Source organism: Dermacentor variabilis, chromosome 2, assembly GCF_050947875.1.
Source record: "Dermacentor variabilis isolate Ectoservices chromosome 2, ASM5094787v1, whole genome shotgun sequence".
Lineage (NCBI taxonomy): Eukaryota > Metazoa > Arthropoda > Arachnida > Ixodida > Ixodidae > Dermacentor > Dermacentor variabilis.
This window is the reverse complement of record NC_134569.1, coordinates 138,776,567-138,797,339: the sequence shown is the minus strand read 5'-3', so window position 1 is coordinate 138,797,339 and position 20,773 is coordinate 138,776,567. Positions and strand designations below refer to the sequence as shown.

General features: G+C 47.3%; 2 protein-coding genes across 2 annotated transcripts in view; one reads left to right on the top strand and one right to left on the bottom strand.

Moving 5' to 3' along the window:
- Positions 1 to 20,773, bottom strand: part of LOC142570994 (uncharacterized) — a 119,064-nt gene that overhangs the window by 57,409 nt on the left and 40,882 nt on the right. The gene's annotated exons all lie outside the window — the stretch shown is intronic.
- The window catches only part of LOC142570463 (acid-sensing ion channel 1-like), a 7,996-nt gene continuing 2,683 nt past the window's right edge, over positions 15,461 to 20,773 (top strand). Inside the window, exons 1-2 of the mRNA XM_075678848.1 lie at positions 15,461 to 16,012; positions 17,797 to 17,951. Coding sequence (XP_075534963.1) covers positions 15,461 to 16,012; positions 17,797 to 17,951 — 707 coding nt within the window. The remainder of the gene's footprint in view (positions 16,013 to 17,796; positions 17,952 to 20,773) is intronic.

The window sequence follows — 20,773 nt, the reverse complement described above, 5'->3', positions numbered from 1 at the left end:
GTGTCACAGTGGAATGATGCAATCATCTTCGCTAGTGACAGCTCACTGGCACGGGATACGTGAAAACGCTGGTTATGATTGAGCAGATTCGATAAAAAAACAGCACGCTATCCACTAATTGCACTAATTTCTCCACGTTGGTTCCCGCTCTCTATAAGGCGTGTAGACAGCAGTAATAAACATCTGCCTGCAGTGTCATGCATATGTTCATTGCTGCTGTCGGTGCTGCTGTCGACGCCGTCGCCTTCGCACCCTTTGAAGGTAGCGCTGGTGCTGCTGCCAAGTCGTGCCAAATGGTCTGATAACATTGTCCCGGGCAGCACAGCCTTTCAGATACATTATGCGTGCTGCCCTCACTCGGGTAACTCTCTGTGGGAAGGGGCTGTCATTTTCATCGTCCCTGCTGCTCAGTGGCGTAACCAGAAATTTCATTTAGGGGGGGAGGGGGGCTCACGTGGCGGCTCGGCCTCCTTTTTATAAAATTTGTTGAGGTATGAAATACATGAATAACTGCATTGCCATTGCAAAAGATGCTTCAAACAAATTCTTGAACGCTACGCACCATCAAGACAAGGGAAATATGTATTTTTTCAAAAAATAATATGTCGTGTGTCTCAAAAATTGTGAAAGAAATAACTTATATCAAAGCTTCCATCACATTTAGTAAGTAAAAAATATATCACACGAACTTCAGAAATATATCAATTTCAACACAGCAAAGCAGTGCATGGCGCTGGTATGAAAAATGTAAAGGCCATGAAATGAACAAGTTGAGGGCAAATATTTTAATGAAATCTTGTTAGCCTCGCTGCCTTTCTCTCATTTGCATCTCTCTCTCTCTCTCTCTCTCTCTCTCTCTCATTCAAGAACCTTGTTTACATTTTTGTACATATGCAACGACCAGAGGGAAATCTCAATGACGCTGCCCTTTGTTATAATGTATTGCGCAGGAGCGACTGTCATCGGTCGCGTGTTGTAAGTAATTGCACCGAAATTATAGTCGCAACAGAGAGCACATATAAAAAGCACTTCCGCAAAATATCCGAGGCCAAGTCAAATGAAAGTGAATCAATGCGAATATATGACAAACGGGGCGCTTTATTTAAAAGTAGTCTCCATGAGCATTTAGACATCTATTATGCTAACTAACAAGCGGTGGCCGTTCGCGTTCAAACTCGGCAACCTTCCCATACATCACGTGCTTGAATGTTCTCTGCATGTAGAATTCACGAAAATGACGAAAACACACTACGCATGTATTGTCGACTACCTTGTCATCTCGGCTAATGTTTCTAGCCACTTCTTGCGTAACACGACTTCAGCTTCGCGCTCGGCTTCAGAGGGCAACCACAATGACATCTTGCTACCTTCGTAAACAAGGACTTGAAATTTCATGAGGAAAGTGCGCAATGGTTGCATTCATGAGGAAGCTAATGTCTGCTTACGGCATATCTCTTAACGGACAACTTACACCATACAGAAGAAGTCACAGGTCCTTGGGAGTCGTAACTGACAGAGACCAGTCTTGGTCTCCGCACGTGAATTACGTGAAAAAGCGGCTGACTGTTATCTGTCACCTGTTCAGGTTCCTTGCACGAAAAAGTTGGGGAGTATCTATACACGCTATGTTACAGCTGTACACGACGTTGTTCGTTGGATTCCTGCGGCACAGCCTGCCTGCAATATCCAAGACCTGCAAGACTAACCTGCGTACGATTCAGAGCAGTCAAGCCCAAGCCCTTAAGATATGTCTTGGCTTACCACGCAGTGCGTCAACGGCTGAAGCCATTGCCATTGCGCAGGATTACCCAATCACGAGGCACATTATCGTTGAGACAATGCATACGCATCGCAGACACTATGATAGGACCCTTTCGCACCACCTGGCAAGCCTCACTGCTGCAAGGCCCTGCTCGACATTTAGAGCTACTGTCAGTGCACATCGTACGGCGTTTATTTCAGGGTACGCACCTGTGGCTAAGCCAGTGTTTCCTCCGTGGTGTTTGAGCCGCCCACAAGTACATTTAATGATTCCAGGACTACAGAAGAAGACACATCTACCGGCCGCTGCTCTAAAACAGCTGAACTTACTTCTTTTGCATGAAAAGTACAGCAACCACGTGTACATCTATACCAATGGATCGACTACGTCGTCCAGTTCTGGTGGTGCGGTGGTTATACCAACGCGAGGAATAACACTGCGGTTCAAGACACCGCATTCCACGACCTCAACGGCGGCAGAACTAACGATTTTGCGTCGTTCACTGGAATTCATTGATTCTGTACGACCTAGAAAATGGGCTGTGTTCCGTGATTCAAAAGCGGCATTACAGTGCACGCAGTCAGTTCTCCGACGCGGATGTCATGAACAATTGACATACGAAATCGTGAAACTTCACCATCACGTCGAACAAAAAGGTCACGAGGTTGTTTTTCGATGGGTACCTGACCCATTGTGGAATCAGTGGCAATGATTCTGCCGAAAAAGCTGCTAGAACAGCACATCAAAAAGAGCACAGCGTTCGAATTCCGCTTTCGAGGACAGACGCCGCAAGGCAGCTTCGACACCTGGCACTCAGTCTCTCACTGACCGAGTGGAACTCGCCAAACTTACGACTTACACGACTGCATCGATTGCAACTCCGACCTGCAACTCCAACTGCAAGTCCGACCTCCACTCGGACTTCCTCGACGTGAAGCTACGCTTCTCTGTCGCCTTTGGTTAGGAGTTGCCTTCACAAAGGCATACTCTACATTATTTGGAGTGACCGACAGTGCAGCATGCGAGGTCTGCGGCACCGAAGAAAATATCGACCACCTGCTGTGCCACTGTCCACGATATGCCCCAGAAAGACGAGAACTTGCTAACGCTCTCCAAAAACTCTACAATCGGCCGCTTTCTATGCAGGTGCTGCTGGAACACCGCCCCCATTGCTCGTCAGACCATAAAGCGGTGAAGGCGCCTTTGTGCTTGTTGAGGACGACGGGCTTGTGCGAACGTCTGTGACTATTAATGCAATTTCTATTAGATCACACGCGTCAGCGAACTCAACGCTAATTTCCTTCTTTCCTTCCCTCCTCTCTCTCCCTGTCATCTTTGTTTAAGCCTTTCCCATCCCCCGTTGTCCCCACCAGCCTCGCGTGCCTGCGAATTCAAGCCTGCTGGCACACAATACGATTAAGCGCACCAAATGCAACGACGTACTGCTTAAATAAACAAAGCACACGTCGAGTAGGAACCCTAAAGTGCGCAGACAAATGGCAACCTCCTCAGTGAACTGTGCAATATCTACTCCGTTATGGCCCGCAACAAATTACGCGAGCCTGACACGTACTATACTGTCGTGTGAAGAATGTTGGTCTGAAGTTCTCCCTCCCAATTCGATGAATCGATGTCTTTCTTCTAACCCGTAGCGCTAACCGGACGGTATATAAAACAGCTTCTTGTTTTTGCTGAAGCTGTTTTGACATACGAAGGCGCAGCAGGTTATGGTGATTGAAAATGCCGTGAAGCGACGTCGCACTTGCCACAAAATTCAGTTTAAGGCGTTCGCAAACCAAAACAACACGGAACAGCAACGGCGCCATCATGCGCTCCTTGGCCCTCCGTAGACGCTTCTCAAGCGGAAATGGTGCTGAACCGCGAATGTAAACAAACGAATCCGGCTCGAGGGCCCACGTGATGCCATTAGGCCAACAGCGATGCGGCGTCGGCCAGAGTGCGCGAAGAGGAGGAGGCATTCTTCAAAGCGTGGCGCTCTTTACGAAGTTCAAGGGCTTTAACTTTCAAGACACACGAGTGCCGGCAACGCGTCCCTACGGCGTCCGCCAAAGGCACCTACTACGGCATCCGCGATTCGCGTGGCCAACGCCGTAGCAAACGCCGCAGCAAACGCCGCGGTTGTCTCCACTCTGTACGAAGCGGCGGGCGAGGAGGACATCGAGGCACCGTAGCAGGCGCCGGACAAGAACGCCCCCCTTCCCCTCCCTCGCCTCACCCCCCTGCCTCGCGCGCCAAAGGAGAGGGCACGCACCCGAGCCGCGTTCCTCGCTCGCGCACGCGATTGAACAGCGTTCGCCGGCTCACCCGCACATGCTTTCACTCATACGGAAACTCACGGCGACGGCGACGGCAGAAATGCACCTGTAGTGTCCATATAATTGCTATCGCAATAAAACGGCAACTTTCCTTGTTCAAAAAAGTGTTTCATTGCAACAGCTGTATTTTGAACGCCGCATGAGTTCCACAAGTAGTGAGCGAACTCTCTTCTTCGGAGTATTCGCTTGTGTACTCGTAATGTTTTATTTTATTTATTTATTTATTTATTTATTTATTTATTTATTTATTTTACGATTCGGCCAGCTTCCTTTTGCAAGTCGAGGCTCGTGTGGTACAACCATTACATGATTTCAAAATCTTTTCACTCAGGGGAACAAAAAAGGCATAGTAAGCAAGACAAACATCTTCAAATACACAAGTCAATACAAAGAAATACGATGACACCATTAGATTTGCTGCCAATAGGAAGTGCGTGAAAATAAATAGAATGCGCAAAAGTAGCCAAAAAGAAACAGTTAAGAGGTGGCTCTAGTGTGGGCCAATAACATTGTTTTTCGTGCTTACCTCTGGCCTGTCGCTATTCATTAAACTGCATGTAGCTGTCAAGTCTCATCTTAGTGTGGGTGTTAACGATTTTGTACTTTTCTTCCAAATCACATCAAGTTTTTTAATTACAAAAGAGGAAGCGGTTACATTTTTGTTTTAGAGACGCGGGAGAGGCTCGTTTGTAGACGGTGCATCTTGCGGCGAGGTTCAAGTGTGTGGAGCCCAAATCCCAATCTCAAGTCGGTCAGTGAAATGTGCTGCGCTTTTTCAGTGAAATGGCTGCGCTTTGTCTACGTATGACTACATCAAACGATATGTTGTTGCGACTGGGTTTGCATAATACTTTGGATGAAATTGCCGTGGCTCAGCGTACTGCACAGAGGGAGCGGTTGCTAGGTACACCAGCGGGTAGGTATATTTTAGAATCAATTGAAGAATCGGTGGCTGTGTCGCACGATAGGGCGCCCCTACCCGAGTTGAACGTGAACCTTACGGCAAATATGGTTCGTCCGTTTCCGCGGAATGTGCGCCCCGTGCACAATGTAGGGAGGCGGGTCGCGAGAGCTAGGGCTTTGTTGCGAGAGGTAAAGGATCAGGAGGAGGAGTCTGCATTTGTTGACGCCGCATGGATGAATGGTCAAAATGCTTATTCGGTGGTCGTGGTAGATGGCAAAGGGAGCGTTAGAAATGCCGCTTCCATTTATACCGAAGATCCGGCGGTCGTCGAAAAGATGGCTATTGTTTTAGCACTAATTGATTCAAGAAGAGTTTTGGTGTTTAGTGACTCGCGATCGGCGATTAAAGCCTTCTCGAGAGGACTTGTTGCGGAACCGGCTAACAGACTGCTGCAGGGTAGGGATATCACTTCGCATACAGTTACTTGGTTTCCGGCGCACATGGGGACAGTGGAGGGAGCCCCGTGTAACCTCAACGAGGTGGCCCACAGGGACGCACGAGGATTAGTGTGCCGTGTACTCCCTGAAGGGACTGGATCTCCCGCTCCTGAGTATAGAGTCCAACTGTTAACCTACAACGAAATCACCAAGCACTATTACTTAGGGCGCAGGGCATTCCCCCTGTCACATTCTAAATTGAGTAGGCCACAGGCGGTTACACTAAGGCTTCTGCAGACACGACCGTAGCCTAACCCGGCCATCATTAATAAAATTTATCCGGACTTGTAGTAAGTGTGGGGGTTTGCTCAATTTAGAACACATGCTTTGGCGCTGCTTGGCGTTGGCCGGTGATGGTTCTCGAGGTGAACAGTGCTGGCAGCGGATGCTGCACATTGAAGTGCTGTCGGACCAACTCAGGGCTGTCCAGAGGGCCCGTGTGACGGCAGAGGGGCTCGGCCTCTCTGTACCGACGTGGTAGCGGCCCGCATCAGTACCAGACTGATCCCTCAGGACCTAAATAAAGTTCTTCATGCCATACCATACTGAAATGTGCCAGTCATAAGCACTGTAGATAAATTCAAGTGATTTCCTTTGTACTCTTTCGATAATGTCTATGCCAGCCTTTGTGTGAGGGTCCCAGACAGTATCTGCATACTCGAGCATGGACTAATGAATGTTTCATATGCTGTTAATTTGGTAGCATTATAGTGCAGTTTTTAGTTTAGCTTAGCTTAGTATAAGGCATTATTGTTAATCTATGGGTTGCTGAAATTATGTTTCGCGTTGTGTTCCATTCTTATACTGTCTCTCATTCTTTCCTAAACTCGGCAAAATAGTTTCTTTTTCATGCTGATTTACTATTGTACTAGTCAGATTGGTATATCAGCTTTCTAGCACTCTTCCTCTGTATTATTCGCACGCACTTGCAGAAATTATTTTGCTCGAGTTCATAAAACAGTAACTTTACCTATATGTTACATTTTCTTTGCAATCCTGCTTTTATTTGTCTGTCGGGGTTGCAATATGTGTTTTCCCGTCTTTTGCATTGGCCCGGGACTATAGCCATACTGCTAAAAGACCTGATGTGTGTATGTAGCTCTAAACCGGATGTGTGTATGTCGTTCTTGTTGCCCACTTTCTGTGCAAGCGTTCAATAAAATCGGCAGCCTCCTTGGGAGGAAAATAGAAACGGATTGTGTGCGTCAGCTACTCATCGAGTGCGGCATAACCGTCGGCAAGAAAATTGTGCAAAAAATATTCAACATGATTGTCAAAGTAAGCCAAGCTTGTTCAGTTTTGTGCCATACTCTGTCTCTGTATGCGATTCCTTTCTTGACGTGGAACCTCTTTAAAATCGGTCAGAGTGTGTAGCTTGCTAAAACAGCGTATAACGAAAACATGTGTTATAGCACTACCGTTAGTATCTTTGCAGCCCTACAACCCACGTGCCTTACTTTGGTATGGTTCCGTACAAGCAAGCATCCATTAAACGATCGCGCAAGTGTCGCGTGCACAGATGGCCTCATTATCGCACCACGCGTGACACAATCGGGGAAAAGTTTAGCCTCTCGCTCGGCGTTCAGGGAAGCGTAGCTCGGCAGTACGTTTGTCGATGCGAGCGGTAGCGGTCATGTTTGAGAGATCTCGCTAAGCTATAGGAGCTATTACTCGCCAAACTCAAACCATGCAATGCTCGTCATAAGCTATAGAAGACCGACCAAGTGGGCAATTTTTAAATAAATTTCGCGCTTGTGCGGTTATGGTGCACCCGCGTTCGACAGGCTGGTTCCAGAAATGGCGTGAAGAGACTCGAGCGGGAAGACAGGCGGATGGCTATTCACGCCCACCACCTTTCATCAGGGCTGGCGCTCTAAGAATAGGAAGCGAGCTCGGGTTCACGTTTACGGCGTAGGACTCCCGCTAGCTGTGCCATCAGTTAAACACGCATGTACGCCTTCAAATACGCGAACAAGTGTCACGCACTTTACATTAGTTTCGCTGCGTGCAGCAAGCAAACCGTTACTCGATGGTGCGTGTGTCGCATGCGCAAATATGCTTTTGTCGCGCCACGCATGATGCAATCAGAGATCAATTTAGCCTCGCGCACGGCATTGATATAAGCGTAGCTCGGTGGTACGTTTGTCCATCCGAGAAGAAATGCTTCCGTTTGAGAGAGCTCACTATGACACAGCCGGCATCATTTATCAAGCTCATGCCGTGGCTTATCGGGAGTTATAAGGCCTGGAAGTGCGCAATTTGTTGCAGAAATGTCATGCTTCCTCGGCTACGACCTCCAACGGCCCAGAAATGGTGTGGAGAGGCTCGGGCAGCAAGACAAAGGAATGTCAAACATCTCTGACCACAGTGGACCGTTCCAGGCTTCACTGGGAGCGTAAGGGCAGGAGATTGAAGCAAAGGTAGGAGCACAAACCGTGTCCGAGTGCAGCGGGCTCGAGTGGCGCAGTGCAGCTTTTGGCGTCACCCGTAAAATGGGGCTATTTCTTTACCCTAGTGCCCAAAGACTACCTGCAAAACAAGCGGGCCCAATACAAAAAGGGAGATAGCTCAACTGCAAAACTTAACCGTAAGACCTCCCCCCCCCCTTATCTGTAACATAAGTGAGGCATGTATAGAAGCTTTCTAATGCCTGAATAAATGCAACGTGCGCATTTTGTTTTACATCAGTTTCCCTTCCCTAGTGCCCATACACTGCCTGTAGCCCGCACAATGCTTTCCGCGTACCGCAATGCGGCTGCATTCCTGATTCAGCCTGCACCAATTTCCTCTTTTTTCGTGTGTGTGTGTGTGTGTGTGCGTGCGTGCGTGCGTGCGTGCGTGCGTGCGTGCGTGCGTGCGTGCGTGCGTGTGTGTGTGTGTGTGTGTGTGTGTGTGTGTGTGTGTGTGTGTGTGTGTGTGTGTGTGTGTGTGTGTGTGTGTGTGTGTGTGTGCGTGCGTGCGTGCGTGCGTGCGTGCGTGCGTGCGTGCGTGCGTGCGCGTGCGTGCGTGCGTGCGTGCGTGCGTGCGTGCGTGCGTGCGTGCGTGCGTGTGTGTGTGTGTGTGTGTGTGTGTGTGTGTGTGTGTGTGTGTGTGTGTGTGTGTGTGTGTGTGTGTGTGTGTGTGTGTGTGTGTGTGTGTGTGTGTGTGTGTGTGAGTGAGTGAGTGAGTGAGCGAATGTGCGTGCGTGTGGGGGTGTGTGTGTGTGTGTGTTGGAGATTTAAGAATTTCGCACGCAGTGATGACGACTTCTTACGTAATTCCAAAACATTTATATTTATTACTCAATATTATTTAATTATTCTAAAGTTAGCATCGCTTTCTCATGTAGCACTCAGATATTTATGTGTACCTTCTCGCGTACTTTAGCAGATCGGTGAAACATTCGCAATGATACCTTGTACTCGTGCCTTCGGCTGATGTAACGCCAGTTGGCTCGTTTCATTAAACTGCTTCGTTGCCTATGCTCAGAACAAGAAGCGGTATGATGTCGGATCGGAGCTGAAACGTTTTCGCACCAGGAGGCCAATTTAGCGCTTTCGCTCGTGTGTGGTTGTGTATGCTCGTGTCCGGAAAAGCTTATACACAGATGATCGAAAACTTAAATGGCTCAATTTTGATCTCGCATTCGGACGGTCTGTGTGTAAAGCGTGTGTGATAGCCTGTGACTAGTGTATATGTCGGTACAAGTTCAACGAACGCTTGACGCCGCTGCTAGCGCACTCCGCAAGGTTTCCTTTGTAGTACACTATGAATAAAGCAAAAATAAACCTGATCCACACAAGTGACACAACGATATACTCAGAATTTGCCACAGCGGTTCGTGCTAGAACGTAATTGTCTTTTTCCGACACCTGTATGCCGACAGCAGTCCAGTAGTCCTACTTTCGAATCATTTATCCAAGTGCTATTCTGTTTTCAATTAGGGTTTTTACGGTTGTAGGGAGTCACTGGCCGGAGTGATGGAATTGTGCATTATTCTATTTGTCGTGCACACATTGTCTAGATTCTATGCTGTTAACAGAGCAAATAATGCTTAACAGTTCTGATGTTAGCCGTTGTATTATAGATTTCATTTTACGGTGTATGTTTGCTTATGTGTTTCAGTTTTCCACCTCATGCAATCTCCTACACTTATATGTTCACCAGGTTGTACATATAGTGATTATAGTTGCTTTGTATTCTTTTCTTCTTACCGGCTGTCAAGCCGCAGTCAGGTGTTAATACACCCTTTCATCTGATCTGCAGGTCACGAACTAAAGCATGCCTGGCTCGTGATGTGCCGTGAACCAAAACTCAATAAAAAAGATACACAAAGATAACAAAAGCAATAAACTTATTCGAAAGCACAGAATTTAACATCTGCAACACTTTGAAGACATAATTATCTACTTAAAGAACTGTCACTCAAATGAGCGGATATTTGGCTTTCATTATAACAAGCAGCAAAAAAACCCAGTAGAAGTAAGCCTATAGCAGCTTGACCCGTTAGTTGAGCTAGAGAACAGTGCGTATGATCAACAGATCTTAGTGACAGCCGCGGTATCGTCAGTCTCTCAGCAGATCCTCGTACGCCTACTGTACTCTATTTCACGCACAGCAAACAACGATACGAATAGACTTATCTCACTGCCCTCATTTGCCACCAAAAAAGTGCACGTCACATGCGGAAGAAAGATGTCGCGTCTCTTTATGCCAAATCAACCAGCGTTATCTTGAACATCACAGTTATCGCTGATGAAAATTTGCACTTGTATCACTGAAGTTAGAAACCGTTCCCCACATTTATTTTTTTTTTTCACTTTTCGCATTCACGGAAAGAAAAAAGTGTGGGTCGAAACTGCGGCGCTTGACGTCACTTGTGTTCGCATTGATAAAAAAAAAAGCCAGTCACAGTTTGTTGCATAGTTACTGAACTTCATCTTATTAAAATTATCTCCTTCCTAGACAAGGCTTCATACACTACTTATGCCGTCTGCGCGAATCATGCACGAACAGTTGAAAAAATATTTTTTCTTGTTTAAAAATTAATAAACTTTCTAACACTTCTCTCTTGCATATAGCGCACAGGTATAGATAGTTTCTCGGAGATATTTTTAGGCCGGCCATCAAAGAAACTTTTTTTTACCTAGAACACGAAACCTTTTGTAAAAAAATTTAACTTTACACCTTTAGGCGATCTGCTGAACTTTCCAAGCATCAAAGATATTTCGGCTATACTATGTCAACCGTGCTACCATTCTATATTTGATTTGTGCCTTCTGGATTTTCCTGCGTTCGGAAAAAAAATTCCAACATTGCAATTTTAATCGCTTTTTCTGGTTCCAATCCACAAAATTCGGGTATGATAGAATAAGCAATACCTTTTTTATATATGCGCAGATAGGCCGCCTCCACGTTTGTGCGTAAGAGACAAGGAAACGTTTTTATAGTTACCAATGACTGGCACATCCCAATCGTCAACATACCATGTTTCTGTAAAAGCTAGAACATCAAACGCTTCGTGAAGGTCATTAAAGTATTGGGTTAGTTAATCGAATTTGTTCCTCACACTACGGGCATTTAAGCGAAATAGAACGAACTTTTTATGGTCTCTCTATAATCCGGGACACCTGTATTGAACGAGCGCACTTCGAAGCCAGCCATGATTTCAGAAAGTGCTGAAAAATAGCAACGGGGCCAAGATATATCTAATTTTGCCAAGATCGTTCTCACATCTAATAACGATAGCCTTATCACCCAATTGTTTCCAAGTGGACACCTTGCCTTTGATTGGCCAAGTGTACTGATAACCAACTTCAGTAGCTTTTGTGTGTGTCAGCCAAAGCAGCCGTTTGTTGCAAGCAGTCAGGTCATCGTAGAAACGGACGCCTTTTCCTTATTGTCTCAGTTCCTTGTAGTCAGCTTGTCATTTTTCCTTTACTGTACGACCGACAAAACGTACCAAGATAACCGGCGATTTGCCGCGTTTCTCAGAAAGTCTGTGAAGTCCATCAATGTAATTGGGTGTGATTTGGTCAAGGTGAAGTTCAGTTGCCAGCTCATTAACAACTATGAGTAGATTTTCGTTTTCACGACGATCCAAGTTGTGAATTTTCATTTTTTCACACCTGCCGTACTGTACTAGATCATTCAGTTGTACCTTCAGCCTGGCAACCTCAAAATTATCCTGATTACCTTCAGGGTTATTAAGCCGTTTTGTCATGACGTTTTCGATCGTTGAGGATATCATCGTATTAGTCGGGCATTAACTGTAGTGATGATTCGACACCTTTCAGCGTCGTAGGCAAGGTAGCAACCATGTCAACTTGCGCTTTCATTTTCAGTAGAGCAGTCAGCGTTGTGTTAATGGCGGCCACCTCTCTTGCATGTCCACATTCCTGTTCTTTCGCCGGCTTAATTGCCGGCTTGTTGCCTCTCTTTCGAGCAACGAAGCAAGTTGGACACTTCCAACTGTCTTTGGCACCTCTGTTTTTTCCTTGTTTCTCATAACCACCAGCGAAACTCCCGTAATGGTAGTTAAATTCACAACTTGTGCAATGAGCTAACTGACCGTCATCAGGAAGCGCTTCTTTACATGCGAGACAAATGGACGTGTCAGACGCTGCGTCAACGCTATAACAAATACAATTTCCAAAGCTGCTTGGAAGCGGCAGCAACGTGGGACGATAAAAAAACAATACGTAATTAAAATACACCAACCTGCGTGTGGAATAAAGCACTGCTCAGTGACGAAGAAACGGTCCGTCGCTGCCGTTATCAAGTGCCTGAATGCGTCGGTCGGAGTTTCCCCTGTCGTGGCTCCATGAACACGCTGCTGGACGTGTTCATGGAGGTCGAGACGTTCATGGAGTCACGACATACAGGACGAGCGCTGTCTGCTTCTAGTTTTTATCTGTGTCACTTCGCGCTACAATTCAAGACCATGTTACCGTACCAACTCGCCCAGCTTTCTATCCTTCTGCGTCAAAGTCACGCAGATCTGCATAGCTAAATCCGACTCTTTCGCAGCCAATCAGCGGTTGCGGAGTCGCAAACTTATCCGATGAATCCGGCACCCATGCACTGGGATGAAGTAGTTATTCCGGCAGATCAAAAACAACTCAACCGCAGGAACCGCAGAGAGAGACTTGTGTGACTTCCATAGTACAAAACAGAGTGTAATGCATTTCCTACATTATTAACAGGTAAAAGGTCAGGGCCTACATCCGATGGGTCATAACGAAACTATTTGTTCAGATTCGCTCAGTCTCGCTTTTTTGTTCCCTTTTTCCGCCGTGCGGGGATATTTAAGGCGCCTCCGGAATAGGGGCAGTGAGGGTGCGGTCGGCGTCATGAGCGCTCGTAGTTCCCAAGGGGCCACCGCCATCGCGCGCCACTCATCCACGAAAAAAACACCGCATTTATGCCGATTCTGATTCGTCCTGGGCACGAGCTTCTGGACGATGGCGGCAGGAATGGCATTGAAAACAACTCCAATTCGCCATGGTTTAGCACGGCGCTTCGCTTTCTTATACGAACCACTTCGTTCTTACCACGTGCTGATCTAAACACATCCTGCGCACCTCGATGGTACACGAGATGACGCTGGCAAGCAACCGTTACCGTTATTTGTCGTCACCCCGTGAAATATTATATAAAGTTACCTTGGACGTTTATCGTTTCATCACACTCGGACCAGTGCGCAAGCCCGGCTGCTCAGCAGGGACGTTAGTGTGCTTATACAGGTATAGTGCACTTGCGAGCAACGCTCACGCCAGCAGCGGATGGCAGGGGCGGTACTCTCGGGTGATCACTTTCCGGGTTCTATTCTGGACCAACGGTGAATTCCGCCATATTCTTACGTGAAAGCACAGTAGGGAAACTATTGGCAGGATGTATTTACAAGGCTCGCAAGCACTGGCCAACATGGAAGCCAACCAACACCAAGAAAGGCACATCGCCGTCATCAGATCAGGCAGTGGCCGCTTATGGGTACGTCCAACTACATCCAAGGGTCGACATCATGTTCTTTGAGTAACACGTAGCATGAACCCCGGTGGCAGAAGATCCGGCGCTGCGCCACCAAGGGCCCACAACAGTAGAAGGGTGGCAATGCTTGAGTCTCGAAACACGGACGACGTCGCTGGGCAACGGAACGGAAGATGTAGTAAGACTGCAGGACACAAACTTGCACGTGACGTCAGTAATTTGTCGAAGGACGCGGCACGGGCCCGTGTAGCGAGGAAAGAGCTTTTCAGAAAAGCCCACACGTCGGGAGGGGGACCAAAGTAGCACGAGGGCACACGGAGCAAGAAGTTCGTCGCGGTGTCGCTGGTTGTAAAGGCTACTCTGATTGTCTTGGGAAGCAGCAATTCTACTGCGGGCTATCTGCCGCGCCCAATGAGCTTGCAATGAGCGTGCATATTCACCAGTCGAAGTGGCAGAACAAGGAAGAAATGTGTCCAACGGTAAAGTTGGTTCACGTCCGAACAAAAGGGAAAAGGGAGAGTATGCAGCAGTGTCGTGGCGGTAGGAATTATGTGCGAACGTCACGTATCGCACTGCAAAGTCCCAATCACGGGGAATGGACCGGCGGGGCAATCTGCGTGTATGTGCGCTTTGAGCCAACCAACGTTTTCTGAAGATGAACCGACTGGACCAGCAAAGAGTGTTATTAAACGCCTTTAGGAATTTTCCAGAACGTCATATGAAGTCGGTTTCATCATTCTCCGGTAAGCGAGTATAAAATTCCTACTGTGCGCCATTTCTCGGTTGAAATAATACAACAAACGCGTTATTTTGCCGTTCGTCGATCGCATCTATATCCAACTTATGCACACTGTAAGCAGCGCACTATAAAAACTTCGTCCATTCGTAGTTTGGCACCTTGCCCCGAGAGATGCGTTCTAGAGCACTAGCTTTGAATTATCATGCGCGAAAGAAAATTTAAAAGAAAGATACAGGAATACCTAAGAGTGTCCAGTTGTGTACTCCTTGACATATACTTGCCCAAGAAAATTAAAAAGTAAGCAAGGTCCTGAAACTTCCAGAAACATGACGAAACGCCTTTCACGGCTAATGGCACAGCTCACGAAACATTGGCCGCGCAGACAGGCTTTCAAGTGCCTTCCGGTCTCTGGGGTTTCGGCGCGACCCGTTAGCCAGCATCGCTTCCTGAGAATCCATTTCCGGTCAAACATGCCTCTTTAGTGCGTCAGTAGCAGTGCCTGAATGACCTACTGATGTTCGGGAATCGATGTGGTCCAGCCTATCGCGCGACCTTCGCATTATGCAGTGATATTGGTTGCAAGCCTACAGTGGCACTAGGTGCATGAGAGGCACTCGCCACCCTTCGTTTTCAGGGCAGCTCTGGCCTGCGGTACTGGCAGAGCACAGACTTTCAGCCGCGTCCTCTGAAGTTTGGACGCTTCTGGAATTGTTCATTCTTTTACCCGAACAGAATCCGACGGCTTTACAACGGTGTGCCCTCGAGTAGTCGACTATATCGAGCTGTTCGTTCTTTAGCGCTTTTCTACGGATGAGGTTCACAAAGTCCACTGAATGGAGTGTTGCAGTATTAACAGTATTGCAGCAACAATGAAGCCAGCAGCAGTTGAGCCGGAGTGTTGGTGTACCACAGTGCACTAAGGTGAATCCTGGTTCTTCGGTCAAGCGCTCACCTGTGCTAAACAGCAAGATAAATGGCAGGTAACCATTTCACCAAGCGCGCATTTCCGTGGCTGCGGCGAGAGAACGCCCGCGTGCGTAGGCACTGCAACAGTATCCCAAGAAGAAAATATGTACGGCAATCACTATATTATTAGCGGCTGCCGCACGTGTTCTATCGACGGGACTATTTCTGCGGTGGCTGTTTTACTTTAACCCGGCCTCTCGACGACGACAGCGACAGCTGTACTTCGCTCCTTGAGAGTCTGCATCTTGCACCATTCTGTCACGAGGACGCGTACTGTGCCTCGTCCCGATGGAGTCGTACCTCCGGCGGCTGGGCGAGTGGCGACGCGGAGCCACAAACTTCTTCGGCAACAGTCGGGGGCAGTTGAAACCGACACCTCCTTCAGTGATCGACTTGAGCCGCCTGCGACCGGCGCAGCAGCAGCTGAGCCGAAGGCGCGGATCCTTCTTCAGGGACAAAGCCACGTCCGCTCGTTCGGGTGTGCAGGAAGCTACGGCCAACTGCTGTCTGACGGCTCGAGGTTTGTACTCGCAGTCTACGGTTCCCGGGTTCATCCAGATGGCGCAAGCTCGGAACCCGTTTCGCATCATCATCTGGTTTGTGGCGTTCGTTGGCCTCGGGTCGGTGGCACTGAGCAATCTGTACGAACTGATGCACGAATACTTCCAGTACCCGCTCACTGTGAACATCCGACTAGAGGACGTCAACAATGTAGAGTTCCCGGCCGTCACGCTATGCAACCTCAATCCTGTGCGAAAAAGTCAGCTGTGCGGCCAGGAGACTGACCTCGACTACAACCTCCAGGAGTTCCTCTGCAACAAGTCTGCTGAGACGACGGTGGTGAGCGTGGCAGAAATGAGCAGCGTTGCAACTAGCACACAGGCATTGTAATGGCAATATTCAGACTCAAGCTTTAGACAGGCGTCAATTTGCTGCATGTATTGCAGCAGTAAAGGGCGTAGCTTCTTAAAGCTTTGCAAGGAGAAAACGTCGCCTATAGTGTCTTTACGGTAAAATTCTGCTGGCAGTCACAGGAACGATGGTCACGATACCCGCCTTGACAACAGATAGGGGGCGGCCTACAATGGACCCTTTTTACAAGGAAACGTCCTCGTGAGAAAGTCAGTTCTGCTGAAATCTGCTAAGTGTATAAAGATTCATGCAAGAGATCATTTGTGATCCACCTAACAGTAGCGCGAAGCTACTGCCACACCCTAGTAGCTACAGCATCGCGACGCTAAATAAGAATAACAGTCGAGTGAATCATCTGAATAAGCTAACAAAATTATTTGTACAGTGCAGAGAGCAGGGGCCGAATGCACAAAGCTTTTCTTTCGCAGGTACTTCTTGTGAAGTTTTTTGGAAAGATCTTAGTACGTAAGGTTCCATCCTGCTTTTTGTATTTGTTAGTCTTAGAAGAGTGATGCGAATTAAAGTTAGTTCACTTACTTCGCTTCGGCAATGTCCTGTATTCTTATATGGAAGGAAGAATGGGTATTTTCGAACGCAATTGAAGAGACGTTTATCCTGTGCAGTGCAAAAGCGTAAGAACATGTTCTGTTCTTATGTAAGGTTATGCAGAATCTTGTACCCCAAAAAAATGTCGATTGTGCTCATATCCATCGCAAAGAGCAAATCAGATCAGAATTTCTCTCAGCAACAATTGATGAACATATCCTCGTCTATTTCTTGCACTGCATATTGATTCGACGCTTACTCAGCGGTGTACTATTGTGTATTGAGGGAATGTTCATAATGAAGCAGGCCATCGAAAAAAAAAAGATTGCCAGCTCTCCCGTAATACAGAGTTGATATAATGTAATGTAGAGCAGATTGATTGGAGATGATACCAGCTACGATCTTAAATGGGTGTAGCGCATGTTCGCAACGGCGCACCACACCGCACCACGCCATACTGTGATCTGGTTCACATGAACGCTGCCCAGCTAGAAGAAGAAAACCGGCTGGAGGCGGCACGACAGGCAGCGAAAGACGCCAGGGAAACAGAGCGCACTGCGCAGCTAGAAAAAGAAAAGTGCACGAAGGAGACACTACGCAGCGTGGCGCCATCTGTCGAGGCGATGCAAAACCTGCGCCGCAGAACTCACGGACCACTGGCGTTCAAAAGAACACAGGCAACCTTGTCTCAGTTCCAAAAGATGACAATGAAGTGTACGGTGCATTGTATCTGTCTTTTGAACGTCGCCATTGGAAAGGACAAATAAAACTTCAGCGTGCTAGAAGTTACAGCTTTAGCGATATTGTGAACAAACATTAGGAAGAACTTGGAAGCAATGTTTTTTGTAACTTGTTTGGGCAGTAAGTACCGTATATAATGCAGCCCTGTGCAAATGGTTGGGGTCCAGAGACCGCATTTTCATAAGTTTTGACTGGTTGCGCGAATGATCTCGTTTTGATCTCGCAAAGTGCTCGGTTGTTCTCGTTTGAGCACCCGGATGACGGCTCTGGCTTTTGGCTTAAGGTCACCTGAAAGTCACTGACAACGCGACCTAAAAGCATTTCATGCTTAATGTATCGCGCTACTGTAGCTCTATATTGCCAGACGACACGTGTGCTTGCACCTGGTATTATCAAGTCGACTTTGCTTTACTGGCTCTTAACAGACACGAGGCGAGGACGAAGACCAGCTCGAACAGTTCGTCATGTGGTTGGCTACTAAGCAGCGCACTGAGCCGGAACTTGCCAAGACACTGGGCCACCAGCTGGCCGACCTGCTTCGAACCTGCAGCATTCAAGGGATCAAATGCGATTTGGACAGGTTGGTAGCGCGATTTTGGCAATACGCACCCCTAGACACCCGAGGTCAGATAATCAGTACGTCTATGACGTCGTCAGGAAAAAGCAAAGTGATGATACATGTCATACGATTTCTTTGTGATCGTAAAAATTGTTTTGAATCATTCCGTTAGGGCAATATATATTGTTGTACCTAAAATCAAATTGTCTACTCTTCTCCGACGCCCTATGAGACATTCAAGAATGACAGGCGTTTATTGGCTCGACCTCGGTCGGTTCTATGTTTTAGCATTAATCGTTTCTGGAGCTAGATATATATTTTTACAGCGAAGCTGTATAGCTCTGCCACTTCCCAATGAGTCTGTCATCTCCGTGGGCAAACACTGCGCCACTGGATTCCCTGCAGCACCAGCAGATGGCACTCGCCTCCACGCATCCGCGGCAGCGGCGGCGCCGGCCGTGCGTGGGGCAGACAACAAAAGAACTAGAAAGTTCGCCTTCGCGCATAGCGTCCGCCTCAAGCGTTTCTCGGTAAAGATTGCGGTTGCATAAGCTGAAGTTGTATACAGCGGCAACTGAAGCATACGAAGCAGGGAGTTACGTAACTACACGTTCGTATGTACAAGAAGAACCCACCTAGCAACTGATTTGTGGTGTGAAAGTGCTACGAGAAGGACACGTATTGCGAGGATTCCTGAACAGCAGCGTTATACGAGGCGCGGGGAAAGTGTGGTTAAGTGCATTTCTCTTCTCTCTGCTGCACTCCTTGTAGGCGCATGAAGTAGCGACGCAAGCCAAGTCGCAGGCCGTTGAAACGTCTCAGGCTGATAATTAGGTAAAGTGCATATGAATGTCGTCGTGTGAATAATTTTAAGTTACGCTGGAATGGGTAATCCTGCTAGTTGTCGTTTACAGCTTCGCTGTCCAACCATCTTCACAACGTGGATAGGAGACCACTTTTCTTTTTTCTTTTTTTCGTTTTCTCGGATCCTTATGTCTTTTGTAGTACACTGGAGCTGAGGAGAAAACCAGTGAAGAACAGACGAAATATATCGCTTACCATCTGACCAAATGCTTGCTTTCTCCAAATTCAAATGACGCTGTTCGACGCAGTCGTTCACGCGGAACCGCTAACCAAACTCGCTTTAATTTTGAGACCCAAGCGGTTTCATCCTGACTTCGAAAGAATCCGCCAACCAAATATCTTGCGCGGACACTTAATCTGGTTAATCTCTCTGTCTTTCACTTCTTGTTGTTCCTCTTTCCCTTGCGTGGCGGTGTAAGTATCCCATAACTGCGGTGTGTTGCTCTCTACATGTGCGTAAAACTTTACCCATCTATACTTGCAAGAACTCGGTGATACCCGCGAATACTCAGATTAACCTGGGGAGCGGCTGGAGCTTGCAGCGTACCTTGCATGACGACGATGATGTTGGAAAATATTTGACAGATTTGTTGTGAAGCGATGTAAGAAATTTGTTCTACTAGCTTAAAAAGTATATCGGCTCGAAATCTGCAAGAAATCCAAATTTCCGCGGAGCCAGAGGACGCTGCCGTCTATTCATGACCCGTGTTCACCAAGCAGCTTTCTGCTGAAGAAGTTAAAATCATAGCGCTAAAAGACAAGGCCAAAGTCACAGTGCATAGGACGGATTGTCTTCTCGCGCTATGATTTTAACTATTTTCGTTATGAATCAACTCGTGCAATCAAACGTTTCACTAAGCCATGTGTCCACGGAACTTATTTTGTCAACGTAAACGGCATTTCGCATGCAAACAGACGCCGGCTTATCGTGACACGCCGGCGCCTATCCCGACAGACAGGTGGCAGCCTATGGAGGAGCCTATGTAGGAGCCTATATGTTGGAGCTAAAATTGTTGTGAATTAGGATCCACAATTTATCGGCGCATTCCGCCCTAATGTTTCCTATACAAGGAAGGTGTTCCCCTGTTTTTACGGGCTGCAAGCCAGAACTTCGTGGAAATTCAGCTTCATTGAGAAAAAAAAAACACCTCCCTGAAGTTTCGACGCTTATAACGCATCGCAGCCAGCTCCCCGTAAATTCCAAGAAAGCGAACGCGAAAAAAAGAAAGAAGAAAAAAAGGTCGTCCGGTAGTCGAATAGCCGTGTATGAAGCGGCACTGAAAAGGGCGACATTCGGGCCAGTAAAGTATTGAGCCGGCGAGCGAACGACGCAAGAAGTTGCAGTCCAAGTCGATAAGTGCGATAAACTGTAGGCTGCAACACCGGCGAGGCAGAACTGAGGGAACTCGAATTCAGAGAGAATATATTTTCCACATTCATTGGCTCGTGTTCGCGAAAGAGGTCTTGACGATCGTCTAGCGACATTCTCTTGCATATACCTTAGTCGTCTCCAATGACGCACCTGGTAACCACATCATCCGCAAAACATAGAGCAAGAGAGAGAAACAGCTGGCCTCCTATTATTACACCCGAAGGTAACTGCAACGATAGAGTGCTCCTATAATGACATCATAACTACCTTCTTTCCTACTTTCGACTATAATTTACCAATATCGTGCCCTCTGGTGTGATGAAAGATGGCAGCCTTGGGTTGCTGTTTAATTGGAAACAAAGGCAGGCTTCCCGAAAGCTTTGGCTGCTTCGGTGAAAATATGCATGGGATCGGTACGAACACATGATAAAAAAGAAAATTACTAGAAACGCGCTCTATATGTTTATTGTCATGGCTGTGAACCTGTGTTTGCCACACTATATTGCGAAGTAAATCCCCGAATCAGCTCAAACTTGCGTCAAGAGAATACAAGCAAGAAAGGCATCCCCGCGGCTAGTAATTGAAGCAAAAGTTTAACATGTCAATC